The sequence below is a fragment of the Podarcis vaucheri genome (genome assembly GCF_965113315.1).
Source record: "Podarcis vaucheri genome assembly, chromosome: 1".
Taxonomy (NCBI): Eukaryota; Metazoa; Chordata; class Lepidosauria; order Squamata; family Lacertidae; genus Podarcis; species Podarcis vaucheri.
Genome location: NC_138759.1, coordinates 94,511,328 through 94,531,609, shown reverse-complemented (window position 1 = coordinate 94,531,609; position 20,282 = coordinate 94,511,328). Strand labels below are relative to the sequence as shown.

Below are 20,282 nucleotides of genomic sequence, written 5' to 3'. Positions count from 1 at the left end.
AAATTAGGAGAAATGAGTGGAATTTGTTAGCTTACTGCAGGGATGAGGAACCTATGGCCCTCCAGATGTTGCTGGATGATAACTCCCATCATCCCTGACCACTGCATATTTTGGCTGGGGCTGATGGAAGTTGGAGCCCATCAACATCTGGAGGGCCACAGGTTATCCACCCCTGGCCCACTGCCTTCGCTTTAGATGATAGATTAATTTATTCAGTTGTTTTGTCACTGCTTTAAAGCACAAGACCAGCATTTCACCATTTTAAAACCTGGATAAAAGTTGTTAGCAGAAAAGGATGGCTGTGATGTTCTACATAACACCTTAGAAACAATCCAAAATGGGATTACCTTTCGATCTTCTTTAAATAGTTCTGCAGCTGTTGTGAAATGGGGGATGGAGTTTTTACAGTGTGGGCACCCTGCAGATTAAGAGAAAAACAACATTAATCATCAAATTAGTTTAGATATTCTTAGATATTCAGTCTAGCTGCACATGGTGACAAGTGAGGCTTTGGGAGTGTGCAAATCTGATTCCACTTGAGTGGGCATCACCACAGGGTCATGTGTTCATACACACGTTATCTTACAGTGGGGTGGAAGGATCACGGATAACAGCCCACACATTGCATATTTTCATGGTCTCAGCTTGCACATACCTGGAACTGTGGTCTCCACCCCACTACATGAAGGATATTACCATTCAGCTAAATGTATGAAGCTGGCCCAAAACACAAAGCCACCAAGTGTGCAATTTCACATCATTTTAATTCACTGAAATATCCCAGGGTTATTTCACCAGCATTGCCTAGTAGTACCAACCTATGAACTGTACATTACATTTGTTATAGAAGATGTGAGGGGTAAAGTGAGAAGTTTGGGAAATCTGGCATGTTTCCCCTTGGTGCTTGGGAAAGATGGCGATGCCTGTGCAATCTTCCTACCCACATTGCAATATCTTCTAGACTGGAGATGATTGCATTGTCCTATTGTACTTGCCCCATGTGCTGGAGTTTATGACCATCTGTTCCTAGCTTCTCTACAATCATCAACCTTTTGTTTTTATCACAGCTATCTTGAATTTGGACAGTCAATCATATCACACAAGTACGTCAGAGTCTATTTACAAAAAATAAATAGAAACCTAAGGCTGGAAAGAAAGAGGAAACCACAGCCATTGCTTTTGAGTGAGAGAAATGTGAATTGAAAACCAAATAATTCTTCTTTAAAGGAGGGCTGTGCCCTCTTCTTCACTCTCCTAATTCAAAGGCTTTGCATCACATTTATTCTAAGCAACTTTCACATAAGTAGACTACAGCAGTTGTCCCTCTTGCCAGTGCTTCTCCTTCCTTGACTAGGTTCCCTACAGCTTTCACTGCTACAGCTTCTCCTCCTTTGCTGCTCTAAAATCTCCCTGTTTCTATCAGCTAGACCTACACAAGTGTCATTGCATCCTTCTTCTGGCAGCCCTTGATCTCTGTGTACAGAAGGTGAAACATCTGGTACATAAGGTACATAAACACCACTTCTATTACATTTTGCTTCTATACACTCTCTAAAACTGGCTCAGGAGCCAAACATCAATTAAGACCCACCTCTCTATAATGAAAGAACTTGCTGCCCAACTGAGTGCCTCCCCAGCTTGACAGCAGCTGATTGTGAAATGTTGCTTTTACTGTTGTTAGCTGTGCAACATGCACATATAGGTGGCACTCTTCCCCTCTCAGTCAGCACAGAACAAAACAGGCCTGATCAGACAGAAACTGAACAGTAGACTATGTTTATGGAGACTAGTTTTACCTATTCGCAAATGGACAATGAGTGGCACAAAAAAGGCTTCTCGTCTTTTCAGAGAATGAGAAAGCCCTTCTCTTTGAACAGTAATTGTGCACTGAGGTACACCCAGTAAGAGGCAGCACTATTTCAATTACTTCATTTCACTCTCCTTAATGGTTCTGCTAGGGCATTAATATACTAAAGAAGGTGAAGCAAGCGTGAATTGACAGAACTCCTCTCAGAAGTCACATAATAAAGGAAAATGACAGCTGAAGCGAGTCTTTATCAATGCTTAGACATTGGAACCTAAACAGCAAAACTCCTGAATTCTTGAGCAGTAGGGCTGGGAAGCAGGCTAGACTGCCAGGAAGCTGCTTCACAGATTAGCCAAAGGGAAAAAGGCTCTTTTGCACATTAAAATATATAGCAGAAAATTTGATGCTCAACTGACAGCGCCATTCTATGAGCTCTGGTATGTAGACTTGAGGTGGTAGAATTTGATACTTTATCACTTGCAGCCTGAAGTGAAGGATTGTGCTCCTGAATGCTCTTCCATTCAAAACACTCACGTCAGAGGAACCAGGGAGCATTCAAAAATACCAAAATTTTACCATCTCTAGATTTTCAGGACATATACCATTTGATCTGAAAAGGGATGTTTTCCTTGTTTGTATGAGGTGACATGCCACAAATTAAATTTATAGGCTCCTGGGCACAAAGGCTTAACCATAAGCTGGCTTTCATATGGCGAGAGGAACTATTACGCTAGTTCAGGCTACTAAATAATGCTTCAGAAATACTCATTTATAAATAAATAGGTTTTAACTGTTTAGACCTCATGGTGTATTATGAAGCAAAGCAAATTACAACCATACTCACTAGAAGAATAACATTTAAAGAAGCAACATGCACATTATAATGCACAAAAATTCAACTGCTAGGTGTTTTGCTATTGTGAGATTTTCTGAACATCTTACTGAAAATCCGATCTGAAAATCCAATACCAATCAATGTGTAGCATTGCTTGATGATCCTGCCATGTTTACCTGCTATGTGTTTCACGCTGTGCAATATTCTGACTCATCACAGACATCTCCAAAAGATGACATTGATTCAAAATAACTATGAACAGAAGTTCAGACAACAGTAATTTGTTTCTGTTTTCCTAGTGACAGACAAACATTTTGCAGGAGCTGTCTCTATAATGTAGAATGAATGACTAAGGCTGGTGAAAGACAATAGATTCTAGGAAAGACAAAGGAAGGATGCTAGATGCATTACTGTACTTGGTATATACATGTACTTCTTTTATCCCATAGAACAACTACTGCAGATTTTTGAGACTGAAGCATGTTTACCAGAGCTAAGAATGAATATACATACTTATGCCATGCCACCTTCAACTTCTTGAAGTGGAAAAAAAAAACATGTCTCCAGCCATTGTTTCATACACAACAGTCATCTTTTAACAGCCACTTCTGCAATGCTACACCCTTTCTTCCCATCATATGTTAAAATTGTGCTAATTTACTCAAGTGCAACAGGATCTATCTTTACAATAAGTATACCTTTAGCCAAAGGTATTTCCCCCACTTTCCCACATCATCCGAATGTGAAGTCAAAATGTCAACATATGAGTTTTTATGTACCACACAACTTCTACACCCAATGGGGCGTTTTTACTGGGCTTTCAACCTCTCGCCAAACAGAACAGATGTGAATCCTGCGTTGAATTCTCAAGGAATTAAGAAGTCATCAGAAAAAAAAGATATGGGAAGAAGCTCATTGAATGGAACAGTAGAACTTCATCTGTTACAACTTGCAAGGGTTGCCAAGTGCAGGAAACTGGATAAAACCCAATTCAGACTTTAATTCTATTTAAAACACAGGCAGGCTGAAAAAAGCATTAGGGATTAAATTTTCACCATCCTCATTTTCTCCACACCCACGTCACGCCCACTATCACATTTTTAATCTATTAATATATTTGCAAAGATTTTAATTTTCTAAAGAGAAATGCTCTGTAACAAGAGTGGACAGGCCATGCTTGTGGGACCTCCCTTGGGGGGTGGGGGGAGCTTGAACCCTGAGATTCACCAATCAGAGCGAGGTGCAAAATACCATACAACCACTTGGCTAAGCACATGCTCAGCCCAGGAATTTGTGATCAGTTTCAGAACAAGCTCATAAATCCTTCCACAAACAAATCTACTCTTGGTTTTCCCCCAAGCCTTTCTTTCAGCATCCAGAGTGGGAGAGAAGAAGCCCTTTTGTGTTGCTACTGATAGGCAGGGAGTTGAAAGCCCTTGTCAATCCATTACAAATCACTCAAGAGATCTACTATTAAACTCCAATCCAGCTTCTACTCTACAAGTAATGTGCCCAAGTACAGGGATGTCTTTAAAGATAGCTTGGAAGACTTCAGAACATGTATAATGCAGCTGTCCAGTTGCTTGTGGGATCAGGCAATCAGAGCCACCCTTTTTTGTTTAATTTAACATTTATATATCTCTTTTTTGTAGTAAAACATAAACAATTTACAAGAAATATTAAAATTATCATTAAAATCTGCTAAAATTAATAATTAAAATTAACAGTACAAGAAATGAAAACATGTAAAAAACTACATTTTTGGACAGAATTATAGACCACGTATGATGGAAAAATCTTAAATATAAACAAGGGAACATCTGGAGTGCCCCTTTGGCTTGATATAAACATTGACATAAAGGAGGCCTGGATATTATGAAGACTTTCATGTAAGTTTCAAGGGCAGGGCCCTGTGTGGTACACTAGCAATGTTCATGGCTGGTTTGCAGTAAGCACTAGACAACTGGATTTGATATAGCCAAGAGAGGCTCCCCTCATTAAAATGACAGGTTTAAAATTTACATGGAAGATGATTAATTATAGGCTGAAGGACGAATTTAAGAAGTACAAATCTGGAGTAGGGGCTGTTTAAGATCAGTATATAAAAGCACAGATGGTTTGCATATTTTACGAAGGCCAACCAAAAACGTCAAAAAGGAAGAGTACAGTACAAGGGTTTAAAAGGAGGCAAAAGGAAGCGCCTTTTGAAACCAAGAATACTCTCTGAACAGGAAGCAGATGGGAGTAAAAGAAACCTATGTTGTGCAAATTGCTAAGGAAAAAAAATAGATGGGGGAGAATAAATAAGGAGGACCATACTTCAAAAGATTAGTCTGCATACCAACAGGTTGCATACCCTACTTACAGTGAGAAGATGACATTCCACAGCTGAGATCCCTTTTTTCCTGTTATAGTACAGCCCATGCACATGGCAATTTTGTGGCTGCAGACAAATTGAACTACATTAAACGCACAAATGTATTTTTTCAAATAACAAGTCTACCCAATGTTGTGAAGTCATCTCATTGAACAATGCAGATGAGGCTTGCTTCTGCAAATGGACAGGGCCATGCTTTTGTTATCGTTCCCAAGTAACAAAAGAATCACTGTTTGGTATGGCAGGAGAGCTATAGCCAGCTGCTTCCCTAAACTCACCCCTCACACAACTGTAATTTATCTTGCCACAGTGTATCCCCCACCACCACCAAGGTTTATTGCTGCATTCTAGAACACTGATGCACAAATATTACTCTGAAGCTTAGGACATGTTTGCATTTACTCTCTTGAAACGGTAATGTCAGCAGCAAAACACTTACTTTCCATACTGTCTGCACCACCACTGTAGGAGCGAAGTGCAGCTGTCCCTAACCTATAAAAGGATTTCTCACAAAGCTGCTTCCAGTCAGGTACAAACTCTACAAGAATGGAGGCAGATCCAGCAGCAATCCAGAGGTAAACTTCCTTTGTGAACACACTCACAGCTCCATGTTTCCCATGTAGCTTTTAAAATTAAATTTTTAACACCACTCTGCGTAGGAGTCACTTCCATGAACCATCCAACATGAATTCCAAAGGTAGAGTGAGACACATTGATTCTAAGAACATAACAAGAACGCTGCTGGAGGCTCAGCTACTCCAGCATTTTGTTCTCTCAGTTCCTAACCAGATACCCTTGGGAAGTCATGGCCAACTGCAGGGCATTATCATCAGTCATCTGTATATGCCTTCCTAGTGACTTACATAAATGAGGTTGTACTTGATGTTATATTAAAATGTTACAGAAATTTTCTTCTGAAAAAAAGAAGGGTTTTTTCCTGGAAAAAGCCAAGCATGAGCATCAAAGAAAAGTCTCACTAATTCAGAGACAGTAAATCATTAAGCATCTACCTGCTAGTCTAAGTGTTTACAAGAACTAATAGGTGCTTGAGTCAAAGAGCATTCATTTCACTGATTTTGTAATATATATGTGGCAGACATGTACTTTGCTGGTAGACATTAAAAAATATTATGTATATTAGACATGTCTAACAGTAATATCTGCCATGTCTGCCACAAGAGGACAAGAATATCACAGCAAACAATAAATATATATTTGAAGGTTGAGAATCTACAACCTAGGAGATGCACTATTAAGGCTCTCTATATTCTGTATTAATCAACCTCAAACATTTAAATAGAAAAAAATCATTATTTTCATCAAAAAATATACAAATAATAAAAAGAGCTTGCCAATTTTATGATTCTGGTTCCATAAAGCTGGTAGAGTTTTGGTGTTTTTTTAAAAAAAGGAAGTTCCCCATTTTAAATATATTTATTTTGTAATGATTGGACTTTGCAGTATTGGTGCATTTTCCAAAATCCCATTTGAATATTCTACTGAGTCAAGCATGATTAGGGGGGGAAAAACACTTCCCTGTACTCTATGGAGGAGGGACCTAAAAATCGTGTGGGACAGCATTCTGCCACCCAGCTTTGCTGCCAGTCTCCGTTGCCCCTAGAGGAGGAGAGACACTGGTGACAAAGCTCTGTGGAACACCTCCCCTCTTGCCAAGTCAGCGAAAGGGGATGTGCTTTGCTGCTGGGCAGGAAGGGTGTTTCAGGAAGGAAGCCCAACCCCACCCCCGGCAGCCCAGCAGAGCCTCATGCTCCCTCCATCACGGGGGTGGCAGGGGGCATTTTGCTTCTGGTGCTGAAACTTTTTGGGCTGCCCCCAGCTCTAAGGTTCTAGGTGGAACTAAATTCTGCTCCACAGTGATGACATTAAAAGCAGGTATTGTCGTGGAAGCAATATGCTTTTGTGAGCAAGCCTCAAACCCCATATCATTTAAGGTGAGTCACTAGGGCTCTGTACTCACAACCATGAATCAGAATTTGTATCAATATGCTGAAACCTAACACTTTTAAAATCTAGTGGCCTGATAATTATCTGGCAGCAGGAACATGTTAATGGAGAAGTGAATCATTCAGGGGTAAATGGTGTCCTTCCATTGCTGAATCTAAACTGTCTGCCAAAGAGAGGCATTCATATATTTCAAAGCTGACGTAGGTGCATACTAAAGGTAATCTCCTTTTAGGTAATTAAATCACATGCAACATTTTAAGGTTATTAAATATTTAAAGCGAAAATCCTGTTGTACAATAACTAAAAGGTTTTATGAGTGCAAAACCTGACAAATTTATCTTTAGGTTTTAGTGTCACAGCTGCTTTCTAGCCACACTTCTAGCCTTGCTAGTGTGTTCAAGTCTATTAAACTGACTCATAACTTTTGGAGTAGGAGTAATGTTGAAACAAGTATTTTCAAGGGCAGCTCCCCAAGTACTAATTAATACATGTGAGCAAGAAGAACAAGGATTAAATAGTGACTGTACTAGCAGGAAATCATTTCACGGGTCCATCTGTAATGAAAGAAAAAGTGTACCAACTTTTACCAACCTTATGCTCTCCAGATGTGTTTGCTCTATTAAGGACAAACCAATTGTCACTGAAAGCAAATTCTGCCCCATCACCAATATCCAAAGAAACAAACTATAGGCAGAGGCATCTACAATTGACTCTGCCTTGGATGAGACAGTGAGCAGGCACTCCAACTGCACGTGTCCCTCCAGCTCGACCAAACATATAGCTTTTGGTGTGAACCAAGCAGTCCATACAGAGGCCCATACACAGCTACTGATCTGGCTAGACCAGTGGTTTTCAACCAGTGTGCCGTGGCACCTTGGGGTGCCTTGAATGGTGGTCAGGGGTGTCGCAGGCAACTCTGGCCTCTGTCCTTCTTTCCTTCCCTCCCTGTTCTGATGCCCTCTCACATCTCTGCCTCCCAAAGGTGTGCACAGCTGTTTGTTGCAGCAGTCGTGGCTACAAGCTCCCCCAGTGAATGTTGTTTTCATGGCTGGCCAGGAGCTGCTGGTTGCCAGGAGCTGAGGCAGCCTCAGAGTACTTTGGGATAGGAAAAAAACTATCAGTTGAGGAAAGTTGCCCCAAGAGCTTCTGAATGGGACTTGTATTGAGGCACATGACAGCTACTTTGCAATGGTACCAAGATGTACCTTTATAGCAGCAAGAAAATTACATAAAGAAACAATCATTTTAAAAACCTGAGGCACATTATTCTGCTAACAACACCCCATCACAGTATTCTGACACTCTCCAGGGGGGGTCTATGAAAGGTAACAAAAAGCAGAACATTCATATCTTAACATGTCCACAATTTTGTAATTTGGAAAAAGAAAGCTTTCTGAAAAGCAGGGAAAGATAATCATTATCTCAGGAACAAACACAGCAGTTGTTTAGCATTAATTGGTTCAATACAAATGCAGCCAACAGAAGGGGAGTAAAGGGGGTAGGTTCTGGTGCCCTCCATCTAGTGCTCATAGATCATGGCTGCAATTATCCTCTTAAAGGGGTTTCATAAGCCAACTATCATTATTTCAAGTTAACTGAAATTTTCTCTTATGATTAATAAAGCGAAGTGGATATCAGCTTTGTGTTGCAAATCATCTACAAGAAACATCAATTCCATGCACCCTGTAGAGGTCTGCAAATTGAAGCCATTCAAAAAGTTAATAATATTGGCAATTGCCATCCTTATGCAGCATTTGGATGAAAGGCAAACTTTTGTCTTCTTGTTTCTTTCTTCTTTCTACTAATAGAAAGCACTCTTGTTCTTTGGTTTTAAAAAAAAATCTAGGGAATATAACCATTATTGTAATTGGAGTAGAGCAGAAATGGGAAACCTTCAATCCCCCAGACGTTTTGGAGTCCATCTCCCCACAGGCCCTGCTAGCATGTCCAGTGATCAGGGGTGATGGGAGATGCAATCCAGAAACATATGGTGAACCATAGGCTCCCCATTCCTGCACTACTGCTAATGACTCCTACTTACAGGGTTCCCTGCTTACCCTGTCCTTAAATGAAAGGAAGAATTAAAGAGGTGCAGCTTTTCTTATCCTTGTAAGGAGAAGTGGACGCTTTCAGAGTTCTCCCTTCCTCAGAGCTATCAACAGTGCAGAAGCTTTCCTGCTCTCCTTTGCATCTAGTCAATGGCTTGGTTTGTATGTCACAAACCACAACTGAGCTAAATCCATGATTTAAAGGTGAATGAATATGCTGTTGCACAGTGCTACAACTATAGGTGCTTTGCCCATCCCCTGCTCCTGCTGCATTGGGTGCTAAATTATGGTCTGGCTTAGTGTTTCATTCAAACCAGAGTTATGGTTTGTTCCTCTCCAACATACCCTGAGCTATAACCAAGGTTTGCAACCATAGCAGCAGGAGAAGCGGGGGAGAAGTGAAGTGCCTATGATTTCAGCAGTGGGAGCCAGAAGGCTGCGCATTCACCTTTTAACTATGGTTTAATTATGTTTAAAGTAGCATGTGGAAAGGCTATATATCCATAATAAAGACTGGTACATAATTATGTATGGTATCTGACATTTATTTAAACACAATTTTTGTCTCCTTAGATAGTCAAGTAACTAACTGAAATCCTTTTCATGCAGGTGACCACAAAATTTAAAAGTAAAACGAAACCTGTATTACTCTTAAGATTATTATTAATAATTATTATTATTATTTATTTATTCCCAGCCTCAAGGCAGCTTACAGATAAAAACAAGAATTGCTAAAAACATGGGAAAATCAATAATCAAAATACTATTAAACATAGAATTATAACTATATACATATATAAAATCTGTTTAAAACATACCAATAATTACAAGAAAAGGCCTATTGGAATAAGGAAGTATTCACAGTCAGCAGAAGGACAGCAAGGAGGGAGCCAGTCTAACTTCTCTAAGAAGGGAGTTGCAGTGATTCATGCTTACTAATAAGAGTTGGGCCCCTGTTGGAGACAGTATCTCTTTCTAAATAAATAAATAAATATTATTTTTCTAAAAACAACAACAACACAACACATGCTTTGTGATGCTGTATTGGATTAGATGCTAATGATGGTATATATATCCTGGGCTCTTTTGTGCAGGTGCAACAAGTCTTCCAATTTACATGGATTAAGCACCAACTGGCCAATGCCAGTTGAAGCACACATGGGGTAGTAGAAATGGTAGAAATTGACTGCACTCTGATGAATGAAGATAAATTGCCCTGTGGTTTTAGGCATGGGGGCAGCTAGCAGTTAAAACTCCAAGTACTATGAAAAAGCCAAATGCAGAAATGGCATTGCGAAGGGAAACAGAGAAGAAATTTGACAGTGTGCCAGTTATATTACCCGACTATTATTTATCATTATCATTGTGAGACACACATAGTAAGAGGCCTACTCTATCCTACTTTGTAATCCATTTCACCTTTTTCACCCTTTCTGCTATGGGTAATCTATTCCTCTACTTAGCATCCTATTTCAGAAGGTTTTCTATTTCATTTCCCCATGTCTGAAATGGGGAATAATAGACAATCGTAGGAGTTCCTAAAGTGACTGAATGGGAAGGTGCAGTTTTATTAAGTAGCCATTGGGATCTTTCATGAGATCTCAAATAAAGATGCTATACATTTCAGCAACTATTTGTGGGGATTTGCCAGCTGCAATTATACCTGCACCAACTATTCGCCTAATTAAACTGAAGGCTTTAGAAAGCATCAAAGAGTTCAAGCAGATCGAAAAACAAACCCTAATCACGCAAGGCGTTTGCAACTCTTTATTGAACACAGTATGGTGGCCTTGGCTGAGGAGCTTCATTGACCTGGGATACGGCTCTGAATAGGAAAAGAAAATTATTTGCTGGGCCATCTTAGTCGTTCTCCTTCTGCACTAAAATAAGCAAGTTAGTGGTAATTGGTAGGCATAAAAACCCCGAGAGGCTCCGTGACTGAGAAAGAGATAAACAACGATAATCTATCAAATTTAACAGAAGGCACATTACCAGTGGAGAAAAGGAACCGTCTCACTACATGATGATTTGTATTTGTTCGATTTCCCTAATAAGTATCTCACTGCAAGCAGAGATTTGAAATATTCAGTAGTTACACCATACAGTGCTTGATTAAGAAGAGGCTGTGCGTATATGAGTGCATTATATATCAAAGGTACCACATGCACTCGTGCATTTTTCTGAAATAAAACTTAAGAGTCTCAGAGCCTCATGAGCACAGGAAATGATAATATTACAGCAGATGTAAATACATTAGTTATAGGATTCATCATAGCATCAAATTACCATTACTAAATTAGGATCCGTAGTGGAGTTTTTATCTCAAAGGTTTTAAGAAACACATCCAACCAACTGCAGCCCACTTTACAGTTCTGAAATATGACAACTCATCTCAAAATTCATTGTCAGGTTCATGCCAGACAGTTAAACCATACGTCTTCCCTCAAATAATTCTGGGAACTGTAGTTTACCCCTTACTGAGTATAATTCCCAGAACCGTTAAGCAACAGTTCCTATGATTCTTTGGGGGAAGCTATGTGCTTTAGACATGTGGTGTAGCTGTGACACTGAAGACCATGACACACTTTCCTCAAAATGGTCCTGCTAGAATTAAGGAAGGACAGAGGAGTGTTATGAGTAAATGTACTGGAGAAATAATTTTCAGGGGGGAACTTGCATACATGACCATCAGTGTGTTTGTGCTATGGAACTAGCATACATGGAACACAGCCAGCAAAACCTTCTGAAGTTATTAAAACTACAAAGCTTAAGCTTAAAGGCAGCGTTAGAATTTCAACTGCTTGGTAGCATTGCCATAACATTCATTTAGGAATTTTGAAGTTCAGCATATTTCTACATAAAAGCTAAAGTCATTATACTAAATGTTCAGAACACCAATATGTTCTTCTCAGCTACAGAGTGGCTCATATTGGTGCAGAACAGGCTTGTTACCTGCAGTTTCTTATTTTTCTTTCAAACAAACAAAGGCTACACGCCGAAGAGAGCAACCCAGAGGCCACAGGTTGTATCGAGGAGCCCTCTCTAATGTCAGGGAGACAGTTCTGATGTTGGACCTACCTTTCCAACACAGTTGGCTCCCCCGCAGTGCTGGCCCAATCAATATCATGAGGGCCAAATTGGCAGAGAATTGAGATGCATTTCTGAGCATATCTAAAACTCAGAATGCACTCATGTCTAGTTTGGTGCAAAAGCACTGAAAAGGTATTACTCTTTCTGCTGCACTCTTATGTATTTGCATGATTAGAGGCATGATTCAGATAAACATCTACTCACATGGAGCATAGAACATCACAAGAGCGTGTTTCTTTTTCTTCAGAGATTCCCTGAAGTCTTCTCCTGCTAGATGGATTACACTTGTTTGCCTTTCTTCCCAAGTTGGTTCAGGTGGAGGTGGCGCCTGTGGACTGAAGATTGAATAATGATTTAGCTTTTTTTTTTTTACTGGTAAGAATAGACGCAAAATGCCAAAGCCTTCTTTGGAAGAACTTTGTCAAACTAAACGTTTTATTAAAAAAGTTACCTGTCTCATTTACTTATAACTGATTCAGACATCATGATATACCATGGTTTATCAGGTTTGAAATGATTGACAAGAAGCCTTGGAATTTGCACTCTCCTTTCCTTTTCCCATGTTGGGTGCAAAGGAGAAGATCAGAAGCTTTGCCTTACATTTTCAATCATCATCAGCTTGTCGTTTTATCCAAACCCAATAAAAAATTAATTTCAAACTACCTATTATGATTCACTAAAGCATAGTTAAGATTAACCACAGCTTGATGGGTTAAGACATCGTGCTACCATCAGAACCTGATATCTGGAGTTTAACATGTTTCCTACTACACCAAGAGCAACTTAGTTTCTTGCAGCCACTGAATTGTAGCTCTGTGACAGATAAGACATCCTGTGGGAACCATGTCTAGTTGGAGAGTCTCTCACTATTCACTGTATTAGTATTTAAGGTATGTATAGCTGAAACGCTTTCATAAAGCCATAGTGAAGCTAAATTAATTAAACTTACTATAATGATCTTTCAAGAACCACAGATAATAAAAGTGCAAAATACTGTTAATTAAAACTCAGATGCTCAAAAAGTAGAGGGTATATGCCTCAAGGCACATGTTTCCCAATTATATAGTTTAAATTCCAGTACTGCCAAGTAGTTTTCAAAACACTAAAAGGAGTCTTTTTATGCACCCTTAATGCCAACCTGGCAAAGTTAAACTTTTTTTCTACAAACCATTAAGAATTCACACACCCTCTCCCTAAAGGACACTTTTGTATTTTTCCCTGTATGCAGTAGTACATGAGTTTTCAACTCATGAATTTACCATTTGATTCAAAATGATGCAATTTGCCCTTGGCTAATTGGCAGCTTTCATAATGAATAAGCTCTGTAACCATCAACAAGAATGCCACCACCAGTAAGTCCTGCCTCTTGAAATTACACAGTTTTCAATATGCATTAAGCTTAGGCTCAACACATTTTTCTACATCCATCAAAGTGGTGGGCCTGTTAGGGTTTGGGGCAAAATATGTTATTTCCCCCCCAAAGCAAATATTTATCTTGGTACAAAACACAACAAAAAGCACATGTAATAGTGTTTACCTGCTGCTGCCAAACTTTACAAATTCACTTAACAGTCCCTTGTAAAAAAATAAAGAAGAAGAAGAAAAATTTTTCTCTTGGGTAGCTGCACAGTCAAACGCAAGGTACTGGGTTGCTTCAAATATAATGTTTCCAGTCTTCCCAACCAGCGGTGTGGGAGCAGCCCTGTAGCCAGTGTAGGACTCTGCCCCCAAGTTTTTTTTAATTGTCTAATTTTTGACATGACAGACAATGTCAACCTCCATACAAAGGATGACAACTTTTTTTGTTTTAAGCATATGAATGGTTTAATAATAGGGGCTGCTGAAAAATTGATACAGGGCAAGCCTCATTTGAAAAAGTAAAACTCACTGAAGAGTTTTACTTAAGTAATAATAGGGTTATTGTGATCATGAAAAATCTACCCTCAGGGAAGGTATTGAGTGGACAGACTTTAGCCTGTAGTAAGCAATAAGAGTTTGTTTATTCTGCAGTTTTTGTGATGAGTAGAGCAGGACTGGGTACTTATTGCTAAATGTAAGGACTAATTTTGTGACAGTACTCAGCAGTAGGTGGGCTACAGGGCTGTTTGGGAATCTGTTTTGGCTTTGTGGTCCAGATCCCTGTCAATTCCCAGCCTTGCAGGTCAAACTGATAGATAGGTGAGGCTGCCGAGCTGTCGTCTGTCTGACGTCACAATGTCATCAAGGGATTGGACACTTTGAAGTTGGGACTTCAAAGCAGAAGCCCACCCCTGCATGGTTTAAAATGCCCAGGACTTTGGCTTTACCACCCATCGGCTGGCAAGCGACAGTGACAAAGCCTGTTTCCCTTGCCAGTGCACAATCAGGAACAGCTTTAAAGACTCTTGACTGTGCATTGACAGCTCTGTTTCTACGCTCCCCCCCCCCCGCATCTTTCACCACATGTGACATGAGGTGTGAATCAGGTGGTTTGGGGGCAAATGACCTTGTGGGCCAAATCTGAACCCCTGGTGGGCCAAGTTTGGCACAGGGTCTGGAAATTCCCCACCCCTGTTCCAAACCATAGTCTGGAGGATTAGGAATGTGATGTAGGGTTCCTGTTCCTCACAGCTGCTAAGTTTCAGTTTTGGAGGCAATCTATGTTTCGTGCAAACTGCAGGAAACTATTATTTGTAAAACACTATGTTTAAACAAAAACACAACCAGGGTTTTTTGAAACAACCCCAGATCTGAGGGAAGTTGGCCATATCTTCCAAGTCAAAGTAGCAAGGAGGGTGTCTCTGCTCTGTCCCATCATATCCTTGATATGCTTATAAAATATATTGAAAGATTTGCAAAAAAGTACAGAATAGCTAATACATTTCCACTGTGGCAGCAACCTTCCTTCTCCCTCCCATACACCATTCACTTTTGTGTTTGCTGTTCTCAAGCTACCTGAAAGCACAAGCCCATTTAGTTTTGAAAATACTGACAAAACTACCTCCTGGCTAAACATACCCCATGTTTGTTTAGCTTTCTGTGGGACACCACAGTTTGCATTGGGGTGTTTTAAATAAAAGACTTAAATGGAAAGAGATGGAGCTGCTAAAAACTTCTTTTTAAACATCTTTAAAAAGTAACCATCTGTGGCTAGTTGTTAATCTTGATAAATCTTTGGTGCCTACCACTTACTTTTGGAGCCATTCAACAATTTTACTCTTTGTTCGGAGGTGTGGCAAAGTATATTTCTCTTCTCCATCCTGGAAGTACTTGAGTGTTGGAAATCCTGATATATGAAACCTTTCTGCTACAGCTTTGTTGACAGTAGCATCTACTGCTGCCAGGACACCTGGTCTCTGCAATATAAAAAGTAATACCTGTAACTACAAATCACTGGTTGTGAAGCTTAGGAAGAATTCATAAGCCAGTCATTCAGAGCCCAGAATGGGTTTTACAAAGGAAGTGCAAAGCATACATCTATCACCACAAACAGCAGAACGGTTTAATCAGTTTTGTTAAGACAAATATTGTTTTTCCATTTTAAGGGTAGATCCTTACAGGAAAATTTCCATCCAATCTACTAAAGCATTATTGCTATATGTTGCAGACAGGGAGAATAAAAGCTGTGAAACTATTAACTGGCCAACATACATTTATTTCAAAAAAATTATACACCGCTTGATTGTTTAAAAAAGAATCATAAAAGGATAAAACATTTTTTTAAAAAATCAACACTTGCTGCACATGTGTAATGATGGGATGACCTAGCATGGCCCTGAGTCTTGAATGAAGAGCATTTACCCAGCAAGACTTCCCATTTGTAGCACAAGACTCCATGATGGTTTTTCCTGGGTTTGCAAAATTCTACCCACCTTTATGTCTAAAGTCCTTTAGCCATTAAACAGCAAGTAAGAACCCCTCCCCCTCCCCCAAATATAAAGATACTCCCAGAACATAGTTAACAAGTGCTCAAATTATGCAGTGAGGCCAGCTCTTGTTGCATGACCTATTAGTGCATGGTTTTAATTATACTAATGATAGCAGTCCTGCCTAACTCTTCTCTGCAATACTGGAATGCACAATAGGTAGGCAGAAAATCAAGTCAAAGTCAGAAACACCTGCTTAAACAGAAGGGGAGAACACCCTTATTAGTTTACAAGTGCACAGCGTTAAATGTAAGCCAATGCTTTCATAGGTTTGTGTTATACATGAAACCTGTAATTAATAGTGGGGACAAAACATTTCTGTGCAGCATTTGGGCTCAATCATGTTATGTACAATGCAAGGCTCTACGGCTGAATATATAAACACCCTGTGAATGTTTTGTTTGTGTTTAAAGACAGAATGTTCTTGCTAACAATTCTGGCAGAGCTCATGCATTACCGATGAGCTTCTACTTTGGAACCATCGCTTTTGCAGCCCCTTGGGAAGATGAGAACAGCTGAAATTCTTGCAGCAAGAAAGCAGAACAATTTTTATGATTTCATTTATTTATTAAGGATAATTTGGAAACAGGCTAAGAAGAGGGAATTAGCTTACATCACTGTCTGCGTGGAGCATCTCAGCGGCGTTCTCATATTCCGGCTTCATTTTCTTACAGTGCCCACACCCTGCCAGAAAAAAAGTTTAACAGAACATTTTTCTTTACAAAGAAAATTGATCCACTACATGTTCCAGAAAAAAATCAGAGAGCTGCCTACAACTAAGTTATCAAAGATCCATTTGCTCATGTAAAACATGTTGATAGTTTATGCCTTAATCTCATTTGTCTTCTGCTTTGCAGATTTTAGATTAGCATTTCAATGCTGCATTAAACTTCTGTTTAGTGGTAAGGGTTACAATACATATGCTTAAAAAAAACAACAAGCAGTTATTACAAGAAATTGCAAGTTATATTGCAAATTTAGGCAGAGATGATTAAAATGCAGTACTCATTTTGCTTACATTATTGACAGGTAATTCATAGAGCATTTTTCCTCAGCCATACAATGCACTTTTTACCAACATTACCTCAGCAATCTCTCCCAGCACCCCAATAAGGCTGGCCAATATTATCATCTAGTTATTGCAAGTAGGGATAAGGCTGAAACATAAGTGTGCTGGAGGGCACTCAATGAGTTCAAGACTGCCGTGAAATTTGAAGCAGGGATTTGCTGGTCCACAGCTCATTCTATTAAACACTACACCATTCCGGATTTAAGATTTAGAAACCAGTAACTGATACTAGAGTAGGCACTGTGATTAAGATACATCTCTACATCACTAAAGCTTATTGCTTTGAGATGCACTTGGGTGCACACTAGACGGCCAACTTTTAATCCTGGGAACTGTACATTAGTAGTGCCGTCCACTGGAGTGTGACAAGTCGTTGGCTATGGCTACCCTGTTACAGGTATAATTGGCCTCTTGCTTGCAGTCTGCTGGCTCAGAATGGATCCTTCATCTTGTCAGTGGAATTACCTTACACAAAAACTGGCTTTGCCTACGGGAAAAATGATAGCACACGTTCTACTGCCTTCTAATAAATTATAAATTTCATTCTTATACACATACCTTACCCGACACACATATTGCAAGGGCCTTCAGTGATAAAAATAAAAATAAGTTCTGTGTCGGATGGGAGAGCAAAGAGAGCAACATTATCATCCCAAGTGCTTCTCGGACCACATCAGTGATACATCAATAGCACTTCCAATGTCTGCTTCCTTGGTCTGCCCCCCCCCTCTCTTTTAATTGCAGTGGTGGACATCCTATGTTGTGCTTCTGGGATCTGTTCATGCTTCAATTCAGCTTCACTTCGCTGTAACACAGTTTCATTTTGCCCATTATATATGTATCTGAAATTGGGTTTGCTCTGGCTCTTTAAAATACTGAGTAGCTGTAAAATGGAAAAAGTGCTATTCCCTCATATATATAAAGGCTACTAACCCCATCAGGGAGCAAATGGATCATTAAAAAGGCTCATTTACACACATGTAATTACACCCATGTAAGCTTTTCCCACCACAATCCATGTTTTAACAGATGTGCTGGTCTCCGCACAGATCTATTGACGATGATGATGCCCACAGGCCTAGTTAATGCATAGGAATGTTTGGGTGGGACTAACACTGATGATGCAGAAGTTTATTAGATAAAGCAGTAGGAATCAGTTAGTTTCTTCCACCCCCATCCACCACCAACACAGGAACTGCCCTCAATTATAGACCATGAGGAGGGTTAACAAGCTGAATAAAATATCTCAGCGTACATTTAGGAATTTTAATCTTAAAAGGTTTTCAATTTGTACCATATTTCTCCGCCTGTTTGACCACCAGTTCCAAGAAAATGGGAACTAAAGTAAGCTGTTATAACTTACAATTCACCAGTTGGCTAGCTCACTGAGCAAAATTTTATTTTACGAAAGCTGTTTCTTTAGCCCACCAATGACTTATGTGGTAGATATGTGTGGCAAGCGAGCATTTATGGCTATGTGTGGCAAGGCTGCACGCTCAAGACTGGCTCAGTAATAAGTATAGTAAATGGATTTCACAGTTCATGGTTAAAATAAGAATTCAGTACTCTCTTTGGGAAGGGACTGGCAGGTTATTGGTGGTTTAGGAAGGGCTGTAGCTCAATGGGTTGAACATCTGAAGGTCTTGTGTTCAATATCCAGCATCTCCAGGTAGGTTTGTGAAAGTCTCCCGTCTAAAACCCTAGAGAGACACTACCAGGGAGTACAGAGAAAACTGAGATTGGCCGACTCTCTATGGGGCAGCCTCTATGCAACATTACATATAAGCATTCTTGCCACAAAGGAAAGCACGTGGCGGAAAAAACTACATAAACCCAAGTGCCTAACACACTGAAAAGAGAAAACCGTGGACTCTGAAATGTGTTCTACAATTAGTAGAAGGGATGGGGATGATTTATTTGTCAGAAACTAATATTTCTGCCTCGTTGATGGAATCGGAAGTGTCCCTTATACAACAAGGCCAAGGCTGCCTTTGGCTGACAGCAATAGCAGGGGACTGACCATCTGTTTCCAGGGCTTATATTGTAAGCAAACAGCTTACCAGTGTTCCAGAGCCTGAGGGCAGGTAATAAGCTTACAGTACTACAAGCTGGGAAAATACCCCATCAGCATAATTATTTTTATTTTATTTAAAAAAATTCTATCTCTGTCATCATAGGCGATCTCAGCAGAGAAAATACATGCCATTAAAAGCTACAGTTCATCTCCCACCTGGCGCAGTGCAGTCCACTCGGTGAAAGAAACCTGGAGAACAGCTGGTTCTGATCTTACCAATTTTCTCCGTATTCTCAAGTCAGGAAACTGAACAACTAGGACAAAATTTGTCATATATGCTACTGATTCTTTTCTATAAACAGGGCCATCCTACATTGTCTTCTTTGACTGTACAAGCTAGCTAACTCTGATCCAACAGACAATTTTGGGTCCCCCAACCTTATTAATATTTAACCCTATGCCTTTGTTCCACATCTCCATGTCTAGGCTTTCCAGACTTTTGCCTACCCTTCCTCTCATGGGCTGAGATTCAGATCTCTATGCCTGCAAATAATTTGCCTGCTTGAATCCTGGATGTGCTTTTAGAATATGCAAATTAAACGTATTTCTAAATTATGCAATTTATCCAGAGATTAAAATAAATATTTCATTTCTACATACTTTTTTTTAAAAAAAAACAGCAAGAATTTACGCAATCACAACATTCACTACATATTATCACTGTGAGTAGAAGTCAGGAAGCAAAAGTGGGTGAGGATACAAGAATCCTCAGTTCCTTGCATGATTAAATGAACAAACAGACTGGGCTTCCCCATCAAGGTTATAACAATGAACATAGCTACCATTGTTTCCCATGGTAGGCATAAAATTTAAACTGGAAAACAGTTTTCAAGTAATAGCTTAACATCACATTTCATTGCAATGAAGAAATGCACACTGGCTTTATTCGCGTGCTATACAGCACAGCCCTTAAAATGTAAAAGCAAAGCATAACTTTTTATGTGGAGGAAACTTTTAAAATTCAACAGCTGCAGCTTAGATTATTATTATTTGGGAGCATAATCATCACCATCACTTGAAGGGTTCTGAAACAGAAATCCCTGCCCTACAGAACCTACAGAACAGGTGCTATAAGAAGGCTCTGACAATTCTGAAGTCATAGGTTAGGTAGG

At 39.7% G+C, this 20,282-nt stretch overlaps 1 protein-coding gene across 3 annotated transcripts in view; it reads right to left on the bottom strand.

The window, feature by feature from the left end:
• Nucleotides 1-20,282, bottom strand: part of PDIA5 (protein disulfide isomerase family A member 5) — a 149,135-nt gene that overhangs the window by 20,153 nt on the left and 108,700 nt on the right. For all 3 annotated transcript variants that reach the window (XM_082235531.1, XM_082235530.1, XM_082235532.1), the window contains exons 12-15: nucleotides 16,641-16,711; nucleotides 15,294-15,457; nucleotides 12,327-12,457; nucleotides 348-418 (exon numbers count right to left, since the gene is read on the bottom strand). In XM_082235531.1, coding sequence (XP_082091657.1) covers nucleotides 348-418; nucleotides 12,327-12,457; nucleotides 15,294-15,457; nucleotides 16,641-16,711 — 437 coding nt within the window. The remainder of the gene's footprint in view (nucleotides 1-347; nucleotides 419-12,326; nucleotides 12,458-15,293; nucleotides 15,458-16,640; nucleotides 16,712-20,282) is intronic.